This window comes from Zingiber officinale, chromosome 7A (genome assembly GCF_018446385.1).
Source record: "Zingiber officinale cultivar Zhangliang chromosome 7A, Zo_v1.1, whole genome shotgun sequence".
NCBI lineage: Eukaryota > Viridiplantae > Streptophyta > Magnoliopsida > Zingiberales > Zingiberaceae > Zingiber > Zingiber officinale.
The window spans coordinates 22,799,130-22,810,634 of NC_055998.1; the positions used below are offsets into that span (position 1 = coordinate 22,799,130).

The 11,505-nt window shown below is 35.0% G+C and overlaps 1 protein-coding gene across 1 annotated transcript; it reads left to right on the top strand.

The window, feature by feature from the left end:
* The first annotated feature begins 1,532 nt into the window (after positions 1–1,532).
* LOC122001158 (LIMR family protein Os06g0128200) lies at positions 1,533–10,991 on the top strand. The gene is made up of 14 exons (XM_042555763.1): positions 1,533–2,191; positions 2,308–2,393; positions 4,009–4,127; positions 5,271–5,381; positions 5,599–5,697; positions 5,821–5,943; positions 6,895–6,957; positions 7,033–7,097; positions 8,779–8,888; positions 8,965–9,079; positions 9,181–9,246; positions 10,355–10,465; positions 10,548–10,614; positions 10,699–10,991. The coding sequence occupies exons 1-14, from the start codon at positions 1,842–1,844 to the stop codon at positions 10,744–10,746; spliced, it is 1,533 nt and encodes a 510-aa protein (XP_042411697.1). The 5' UTR covers positions 1,533–1,841; the 3' UTR covers positions 10,747–10,991.
* Positions 10,992–11,505: the final 514 nt, after the last annotated feature.

Sequence of the window (11,505 nt, forward strand, 5' to 3'; positions counted from 1 at the left end):
TAGGGATAGTTTTAATCAATTTTCTTGTACGTATGTATTATAGTTTTAAATTTTAACTAGGGAACTTGAAAGAGCTATGAGTGCATCCACGTGGAGCTCAATGTCACATCCACTTCAAAAGTAGAAAACCTACGTATATCTTTCTATTATTTAAAAAGATAAAAAAAAAAAAAAGTCAAGCCATGGGGTCAAAATTTAACATGTCTGAATGTCTTTCTCTATTCGTGATTTATCTTTTTTTTATTAGCCTATGAATGGGTTGATGGGGTACGTGGGCGAGTTTTGACTATTAAAAAAAATTCACCTAACTACCAAATAGGTTTTATATTCTTTTCATTATATTTTATTTTGTATATAATTAAAATTAAAATTTATAAATTACTAATAATGAATAACATTAATAATTTAAAAATAAATTATATTCCTTCAAATAAAAATCTAAATAAAAAAATTTCTTGATTTTTTAAATTTAAATTAAAAAAAATAAAAAGAAAGGAGCAGTTCCCTTCAAAAAATGAGGGAGCTATCTCGTTTAAGACACGTCAAAATGGGAGCTTGATGTTTTAATGTTCTATTCATATTTTAACTTTTTTAAAATACAAAAATATATAATTTATTTTTAAGTTTAAATATATGTATTTACTTTTTGGGCACTGTGTAGATTTTACACTAGTCGTTGATTATTTAACCATTAATCAAGATATATTTTGATTTTTTTTGAATAAACTATCATTTTTTATGACAGTTAATATGGTCATATTCTTTGATCAATTACAATACTAATTAATTATTTTATAAAAAAAGAAAATGTGCTATTTTGAAAAAATTTCTTTTTATTTGTCACGTTCTCTTTGTTCATCATATATTTCATTATTGTTATTCCGTCTCATTTATTTAAATGTGTAAAAATGTGTTATTTTTAATCTATATAGTGATCGTGCATTTACCCTTTAATATTTGGGTCTTTGAAAATTTAAATTGTTTGGATTTTCTTACCTTAACATTGTCGGTCTAAAATATTTATAGAAACTTCTTTGATCATAGTATTATCAATTCTAAGATATGAGACTAAAGAGAACTATATTTTTTTATATAAAACAACTAGAGAAAATTAATGATAAGAAAAATTTATAATAATATGCCGCAGCTGAGTCTCGAACTCTAGATCATTGATTGTTTCGCTTGTGGAATTACTAATAAATCTTGAAATTATTTTTATTGTGAATAGAAAAAAAGATATTAACGTAAATTTATTTTAGACTTTATTAAAATTAATTAATAAAAAAAAGATTTTTAATAAAATAATAAGATTATCACTTCTCCAAAGTATATTTGTGAGAAAAACTACAATAATTTAAATTGTTTGTTTCATTTGACATACTTCGAATTTCACAAATATTACGGTTGTCCCGCAAAGTATTTAAAGGTTGGCTATTTTTTTTATTTTTAAAATGAATTTTAAAGTACTAAATGGGCCCACATTGACACCTAATTGGGCTATTGTCCAGCCTGGCCCCGATGAAACTTTCTACCATTTCCATCGCTCATTTCGCCCAACACCTCTCCAGCTCTCCTTCCTTCTTCCGTTCCTCGCCCCCGTCTCCTCTTTCCCATCTCGTAGAGGCCTCTCTCGTTCGCCGGAACGAGGAGACACGAGCGAGCTCCAAATTCGACTCCCTTTTCCCAATTTCTGCAAGCATCGTTTGCCATTGCGTTTTGTCGTTATCCTCCATCGAAAAAGGTGGCAATTTGACGCGGATTTGATAGGGCAAGCGTTAAATTTCCGTCGGACCCACGAGGGCATTGGATCTGGCGGTAGATTGATTGGGAGAGGAGGAAAGATGGGGGATTTCAACCTGGCTCTCGTGATCGTGGCGGTGGTGGTGTGCGTGCTGGTTCTCCTTGTCAATCTCTACCTCCTCGTCAACTACCAGCACCCCGACGATGCTAACCAGGCTTACTTTCCCAAGATGGTGGTGGTTTTGGGCCTCTCCGTGGCCGCTATCTCTATTCTCATGCTACCGGCCGACGTCGCCAATCGCCATGCCTGTCAGCATGCTATATATAATGGCGCTTGTAGTCTCACCCTCCCAATGAAGAGCCTTTGGCTGACCGTCTACATCGTGGATGCTGTTCTTGTATTCTTGGTAATACCGTTCGCTATGTTCTACTACGAAGGCGACCTGGACAAGTATTATGCCTTTCTCAAAGGGGAACCCCTACTTCCATAATATATATATTTTTTTTGATATTTTCGTGCGTGGATTTGTCAGCGCCGAAGTTAGGATGTATTATTTTTTGTTGCAGGACTGTTGGGAAGAGATTGAAGAGTGCTCTCGTGTGGGTCGTGACATCAGCAGTTGTCTGTGGACTTGTGCTTGGAATTCTTTACGGTTAAGTTCTTGCAAGTTTCATGGTATTTAATTGTGTTGTTAATATAGATTAAAGGTTTGTGGTTTTGATTTAAAATAAAAAATGCAACAATAGGACCAAACGGCGTGAATATGATTTTTTTTCTTGAGTAGAATATTTACAACACAAATGAGATCAAGGTTGATGCTTTTGGACGAACTTTATTGGTTAGTTACTTCCGGAGGGAAAGTATGTTTGAGAATGACCTTTTTAGTAACTGATTTGGTCAAGTCCCAATTAGATGCTCAACCTACCCAGTTAGGTGCAATGCGGTTGTAGGCATGGTCAAGTGTGGTAACGGAAGTGGATAGGTTAGGTCAAGGGGTGTCCTATTTACTTATACAGCTTTTGCTATCTTTCAAGCTTAAGTAGGCCAAAGAGGTGAATTTAAGGCTCATTGAGTGGATACAGATGAAGTGAGATTCCAAATGAGAGGAGGTGAGATTCTCAATCAAGGGATGAGGTGCTCAATTGAGGTGGGTTATCTTATGAGGTGAAGAGGTGAGTTTCTCATAAAGTGAAGAAATATCTCCCTTACAAGGCGAGGAGGTGACTTATGAGGTGGAGTGGAGCATAATGAGGTGTGCTTTCTAGACAAGCTTTCTGGAGCTGAAAGGTTAAGTCAGAGTGGAAGGGTTAAAAGAGTCATCTTTATAGTAGCACTTAAGACTAATTGCTAATGTGATACTTATTTATGTAGTTAGATACTTGTATTATAGTCTTTGATTAACACAAATTGTATGTTTAATGGATAATTTGTAGGAACACGGTCTAAATTATGTTAATTTTAAACAAGTTGAATTGGATTCATTAGGGTGTAAGTTCATTTCGTTCTATACAAACTGAAATCAAGTTTTGCATTGCATGAAACAAGTGGTGCAAAGGGGTGACAAGTTCATAAAATATACTTATCATCATATCTGTTGGCTGATATAGAACGAAACTTGAATCTAGGGTATAATGCATGATTAATCTAGCTAATTTTTAAGTAATTTATTCAAGAAAAATGTTCAAGTAATTTAATCTAGCTAATTGTTTGAGATGACTCATTCTCTGTCAAATATTTCTTTTTTTTTACTTGTGTTCGAAAATGATTTTTTTAATATCCTACATAAATATTTCCTTTGATGTAAACTATAACTATCATTTTTCATATTCCCATTGGGTTTTAATAGCCTACATAAAATTAAAATTTTTGCTCCTTTGTGTCTGAAATTTTTTCTCTTTTGAGTACTGGCAAAATTAGTCATGGGGTTGTTGTTCTTTAACATCTTGTCATGTAGCATGTATTGGAGAATTATTATTTATACTCTTTGTCTACGTTTCTCTAATCTTAGATGTCTTCATCCTATTTTTTCCGGAAAACAACAGAGAACTGCTTAAGAAACAATAAGAAGTGATCCGATTATTTATGTTTGGTACATGTTTGCATAAAATATTAAACAGCTAAATGCTCATTGTAGTATATCGAAAGTAGTAGTTGCTTTAAATGAACCAACCTAAATCTCTTCAGGCTTTCTGGTATGCATTTCTCTAATGCATTTATATTTACTTTTCACTTGCTATATCTAAACTTTTATCTCTCATGGTGTCCAGCTCTGGTTGGTAAAGTGGACTTCACAGTTAGACACCTGTCTTCCTCTGCAACAAATTTCCCTAGTTCTTGGTCAACTTTCTCAAGTTCTCAACCTTGCATAGGATCAACAAATCGTCTGGTGGCATTTCTGTTCTTTTCTAGCTTTACCAATATCTGATAATTTATGTATGTTTCAATTGTTTCAACCTTTGAATTATCTTTATCACCCTTGTAGGTAGCATGTGTTAGTTGTATCCAAGATAACGAAAGACTCTAAAGTTTTTTTGTGTGTATTTCATATGTTCTATTATGTCTATGTTTACTACTTCTACTACCCTGTATTTTAGCATAATAATGATATTTTGAACTCTTTATCTTGATAGTTCATTTTTTTTACCATGGGATGGAGAATGGACTAATATGGAGAATGGACTAATAATTCTTAACCTTTCCACATCACTTCCAATATAGTATGGGAAATAAATTACTTCCCTGCAATGCCCTCTTGCACATCTTCACCGAACATTCAAGAACTAGGCCCTCGTGCACCTAGTCACGAGACATACAAGAACTGCCATATCGGTTAAACTAACAAATGCACATTTAAAACTAAAGGTTTTCTCAATCTAGGTCAATCTCATTCAAGTCTAAAAGCAAGAATTATGATGCACGTTTATTAACAATGTTTAAAGAATAAAAATTTTAAAACTACTTTGGTTTAGTAGGTTAACAAATTAAATGCAGTATTGTTCTGGTTATTCACTGTAGGAAATGGGTATATATCTCCTGGGTATATATAGATCAATGCATCTCCTGGGTATATCTACTATCTATCAAATCAACTAAAAATTGTGGATCTAATTTTTGGTAAATATTCATCTTTTGGAAATCAAGTTCTCATAAAACCTGCTTTTCTGAAACCAAAACTTAATAAAATGGAGAAAAACTATATTTACAGTTTGAATGAGGCTGAACCATTGTTGAGCCCTGATCTGATACGGAAATAGTTAGATTTTGTGCTAGGCTATGAATCTATTTGGTGAATCGAAGTATAGGCTAATGAAATCTTGTATGCAGTGGACAAAGTGTCCTTTTGGCATCTACATGCATCATGTGGGTACATTTGAGCAGTTGAATTGTCTGTTTTTGGAGAATTTTTGCAATACATAACATTGTCCAATTATTTATCAGATTATTTTTTTGAGGCAATCTGTGTTATTAGATGAGCACAGAAGGTGTAATATATTTTGAAATATTCTTGTTCTCATCCATATTTCTCCAGTGTGATGCATATGGAGCACCTGCTTCATCAGAAACAACTTGGACAATGCGAGCCAGCTTTCCAGAATATGTGGTTGCTCTTGCAACAATTGTTGGATCAGTGCTTTTCACTGTATGTTCATGGTCAATCTGCCTAATTGTTTAAATTGGTTTATTTACTTCCACTCAAGTCACTTGAGTACACAAAGTAGTAGTGTGCATGATAGTGTTCACACTTAATTCATTCCTAATATAATTTACTGTGTGGTTGAAGTCATAATACAGAATGTTTATATATAATACCTCATTTATCCCACCCAGCCAGTCACTTATATTGCATTTTCTGGTAGATATTTGGTGGTGTGGGGATCGCATGCCTTCCACTGAGCCTCATTTTTTCATTCATAAGGCGGCCCAAGGCTGTGATAACTCGTTCTCAGTATATCAAGGTTTTATTCTATTCCAATTATATATTGTGCCAGATCATGTGAACCATATACTGGAGTTTGAACATTCACTTGCCTTCTTGTTTTGCACTTATTTTGATGAGTGATTTGCTTGAAATTTGGTAGGAGGCAACTGAACTGGCAAAAAAAGCTAAAGAACTAAAGAAAGCTAGTCAAGCTCTTCATCAGGAAGAGAGAAGTGGTGCTAAGGGGAGAAAGTGGCGCAAAAATGTGAAGGCTGTTGAAAAGGTGCACTTACATTAGTGTGTTGAAACCAATCAGTTGTTTAACTTTGTTCTTGGTAACATGAATGACTTTGTTGACGCAATTTCCTTCATTTTTTATCCCATCATTCAAATGAATGATTTTTTACATACAGTATGAGTCTCCTTATGTTTTCATTGTCACAAGGACATGATGCTCAAACACACTGTACTCATGTATCTCATGATCTGTCTGAACTTTGAAGACAGCTTGTAGATTTAGATGCAAGTTCTAACTCAGTCTAGTTTTTAAATCTTGTATTCCTTTTCCACTGGTTAGAAGTATTACTACACTAATTCCTTTTCCATTCATGTGGAATTGATTGACCTTCATGACATTTTCCGTTCACTTGATGTTTGCATTAACCATTTCAAATTCTTCTTCATAACTCCATGAGAATTTGTTTCAGGACACTTTGGCTAAAAGATTCAATTCTAATCTAGTATTCCTTGCTAATGAAGTAGGTAATAACTTGTACCAAGACATTTTTCTTATAGCTGGGTACTTTAGATTAAAGATGGTTTCACAATAATATGTCCACAAAAAAGTCATTTTTACAGATGGTTGTTATTTGGATATTTCATCTCCGCAGTTTGTCTTACGTAATTCTCTTTGTTGCACCATTGGGTTTTTGGTGAATGTCTTCTGTACGGACATATACTTAGACAACCAATAATTACTTCAGTTAGGTAATGTGAAAATATGACATACACGCACATCAAACGAGGTAGAGGAAGATAAAAAAAACTTGGTTAGCAACAATACAACAAGATAAAATTTATTTAAGCATAAATGATGATATAGTAGTGGATAGAGCCCAATGACGTAAAAAGATCCATGTAGCCGACCTCACCTAATGGGATAAGACTTGGTTATTGTTGTTGTCGTCGTCGTCTTCTAGAAAGGCATCTCTTCTGATGTTTATTTAATTTTCAGGAGTTGCTTCTCTTGGAAGATGATATGCAAGCTTTGGAAGAAATGTATCCTCAGGGAGAGCAGGTGAGGATATTTGAGAAGTATTGTTTGATCATGTCAATTCTCCTTGTTAATTATTTCCATATTGTTCTTATACAGGCAGAGAGTCTTTGGGCTCTTACAGTTCTTGGTTACATTGGAAAACTTGTATTAGGTATTGTAGGGTAAGTATTGTAATTCTAATACCTTGCAGATATGGTTACCCTGGTCACTCTAGACTCGTCATTTTAGTTTTCTCAGTGAAAATTGTTGGAAATATCTGTAGTGAACCAGTAATGCATTTAATAATTGCATTCTCCGACTGTCATCATGATTTGATGTCTAGCTTTCAAACATGTGTTGTGCTGTCCACTTGATGTATGGAGCAGCTGAAGATCTTAGCAAAGCAAACTAGCTTAGCTGTTTGATAGATGAAAAATTTGCTAGACCATGTTCATTAATGCCCCTTCTACTGTGTGGTAGTTTTGCTATGAAATAGTTTAATCCCAAAATTTCATTTGGTTTAAGACTCTCCAAACAGTGAGTCATATCTTTGACTATGCATTTGGCGCTTCAAGACAATCTGAAATAATTGAATACTTGATTAAAAATTCTCCACCTGAACAAGCTCATGTCATATATTCCAGAAATGTGAGGTCACATCACTAATTCACCATATATAAAAAATTTAAATATTCATGAATGTAATGCATAGATAGTTGTAACAGCTTTACTGAGCAGTTTAATAAATCTTTGTGTCTGATGTATAGGTAGTTTTGCGTTGAACATTTCATAACTAGTGTTTATGCTGAAAAACATGGTTGATGTGTTTTAAGATTTTATGAAGGACAAGGAAAGTTCTGAAAACTAAGAAGGCTACATATTGAATACTAGAGAATTTAGATTATTGTAGTCAAACAACTAACTTGAATTGAGGGAAATTGTATTCATGCTCAGTACTTCAAATGTTGTGCATAGCTCTTCATGTGCAAGATAGATGAAGTTTCTTATTACTGCCTCAGTTTGTTTCACCAAAAATATTTGCTGGGAAAATGTATTTTAGATTTTCTAGGGTTTGGTGCAATAGAAAATCATAGTCAGAAATTTTTTTAGTCAATTTGCAATGTAGTCATTTTTTTGAGGAAAATGACTTCCTTTGAAAAAAAAGAGGCATAAAGCATTTTCCCGGCCATCTATGAGCCTTTCACTTTTTGAAAAAGTTTTTTCTCAAAAATATTTTCCACAAATAATGTGTTTCCAGCAAACAAACAAAGTCTTAGACCTAATACTTGAGTAGTGCACAACAACAACATCAACATCCCAACTATTTGTTGTCTGAATCTGAATAGTAAATAGTGCAAATTGAAATTCAATGCTAGCTAGCTGACAACCTAACACAATCCTCACCCTTTTTCATCTGAGCTTGAGACTGGCATCAGCGGCTTTAGTGAGCAAGTGCAAATCAAAAAAGAAATTTGACATTTAGTTGTTTTAGTAATGATGAAACTAGGAGTGGCAGCGGGGTTTAGGAGTGAGTGGATGTAAGATCCCTTCAGCTTCAACCATGATAGTGGGTTGATATAAATTTATATCAATAATGGTGTAACTCTTTATTGAAAGGGATTATCAAATGACGAAATTATGTGGCGAGTATATGTTGTTTTTTGGTATCTTCTTGCCCTCTGTCATGGTTTAAGTTTGTGACAATAGCTCAAGATATATATTTTTTTTTAACTCTCTCTCACTGCATCCATTTATTAGTATTGCTAGTTTGATGTTCAGGAAACTATGAGAATCTAAATCACCTTAGTCTATTGGTCATTTGGTTGCTATATGTTCTATTTTTGCATTTGTTTTTGTTTTCAGGCTAATTGTTTCAGTGGCCTGGGTCGCACATATTGTAATATATTTGCTGATCAACCCGCCACTTTCTCCTTTTCTGAATGGAGTTTTTGTCAAGTTGGATAGTGTGTGGGGTATGTGATGTCAATTAGTTACACTTTGTTTCACTATTTTACTTGTGCATTGTGAAACACTTTCCTTCCACACCAGGCCTGCTAGGTACTGCAGCATTTGCTTTTTTCTGCTTCTACCTACTCCTCGCGGTGATTGCTGGGGAGACAATGCTTGGACTTAAGTTGGTTTTTATCACTATCCATCCAATGAGGTAATTAACCATATTTCATTATTTCCCATTTCTCTTTATCTCATTCTGAAGCTTATGTCCATTTTGTTCATCTTTCTTACATTGATATTAACCTTGTTCAGGTGGGGAGCTACTTTGATGAACTCCTTTCTCTTTAATGTTGGCCTCATTCTGCTTTGCTCCATCAGGTTTGTATCTTAGGATTTAGTGAAGCTAACCGTAATTCAGCTACATCTTGATTACTGATAACAAAAAAAATGCCCCTTTTTCTTTCCATCTTAATCATTAGGAAATTTTAAAATTGCTTGAGCTCCTAGATTAACTTCCAGATTCGAAGATATTCTCTTGAATTCTTGTTAATTGGCAACATAGTAGATTGTCAGCTTCAAAATAGGCTGCTTAATGAGTCAATTAGGTCATGTTTTACTGATGTGCTCTCTTCAGCGATGAAATATTAATGAGTTTTGTTGTATATCAAAGATGATGGGTCTGCAAATTTGACATTATTGTGCTGATTCTGTATTTCCCCAATCTGTCGTACTGAGGGCAATACTTAAGTCAAGCCAGATGACATTATCGAGCCGAACAGTAAGAACTTGACTTGGTTATATATATATATAAACGAGTCTTTAAACAAACATGTTTGCGAGTTTAAACCAAATATTGTTAAGCTTGAGCTCGGCTCGATAATGTTTTCGAGCTCGAAATCAGACTCGAGCTCGACTCGTTATCAATAGAACTCAAACAAATTTTTTTTGAACCAAGACTCGAATAGCTCATGAGCGGCTTAACTCGTTTACACCCCTATACTTATGTAAAGCAAACTTCAGTCAAGACTTGTTAGAAACCTAGTCGTTTTGTTTCTTGCTAAAACTTAAGGTTGATTGTCATAATTTTTATGGATGGTCAAGTTGGTATCCCGAGAGACACGTTTAAGATGGTACGGACATGTACAGACGACCAATAAATGTTCCAGTTATACAATGTGAAATTATGACAAACACGCATATCAAATGAGGAAGAGGAAGAAAAAGACTTGGTTATCAACAGTAAAACAAGATAAAATTTATTTAAGTATAAATGATATAGTAGGAGATAGAGCTCAATAGTGTAAAAGAATCCATACAGTCGATCCCACCTAGTAGGATAAAGCTTGGTTGTTGTTATTGGTCAAGTTGGTATCCCCATTTTACTTGAGATTCACTTCAAAATTATACAACATCCCTTTTACTCGGGCGGCAGCTGGTGTAGTGAGCATTTCTTCTGGTTTTAAACTTCTAATGACTACTTTTGCAGTGTCATCCAATTCTGCGCCACTGCGTTTGCATACTATTCACAAGCAACTGCTGCACAAGAAATTTTCGGACACACATTGCAATCTTTACGAGGAATCAAGTACCTATACAAGTGAGTCTAATCGTATTATTTCATTAAACTAACGCTGCTTCTCTGGACGTTATTAACATATCTCATGGTTCAACTTTGGCAGGTACAACGTGTTTCAGTATGGTTTTGTTATCCTGGCACTGATAACACTTTTCTCTTATGCCGCATTCGTAAGTTATACTGTGATATGACATATAGAATGATCTTGAATCTTACATTCGCCCTAGTTTTGAATCCTTGTTTTGGTTCGTCAGGGATGGAAAAAGAGGAAACCTAGCGGCCGATTCCAACTTTCAAGTTGATATGCTTTCGCTTCCGACCTTTGCATTGACCTTTCAATTTGTGAAACTGCCCTGCTTTGTCAGAGATGTATGAGCTTGATGCTGCATGTATATGAAGCGACCCGCTGATGTTGTAAAAATAGCTGGAGAAGGTTTTGAATTACGTTATGATTAAATTGATTGCCTTTGGGGGTTCTTGTGATCATTTTATATATACATATTCTTGTATCCTTTGTATTCCTCGATCTGAATTTGCATGTTTGATATGGCTAGATTTGCGAAAGGAGTCCAATACCATGCTCACTTGTTGCGGTTGTCATAGAGCAGGCACGCATATATTGCATTTACTCATAGAAGAAAACTTAACCAACTTGATACTTTTTGCAAATAGTCGAACAAATTTTGGCTCAAAGATTAGCTTCCTCATACTCATCGTGGAGATTATTGGAATATCATCTGATGCGGGGATAAGGGACCCATTCCAAGGAGGGGTAAGGTCACGGTGGAAGTCAAAATCAAGGCGTGGTGAACTCTCTTACATCACTGGTCGGTCGGGTGATCCCCTTTGTTTGATTGGGATAAAGAATGTCTGGTCCAACATCATCATAGCTTGGCCACGAACTGAGCTTCTGACGTTCAGAAAAGCATGCGTTGAGCGGCCAGCCCGTTCGAACTTACATCAAACCACGGAACTAGCAAAGCGGGGTCGCGATTGAATAGACTACATTCAGACACAACTCCACTCGGCACAATAGTGGAGCTCGGACAATGGAAGGTCGG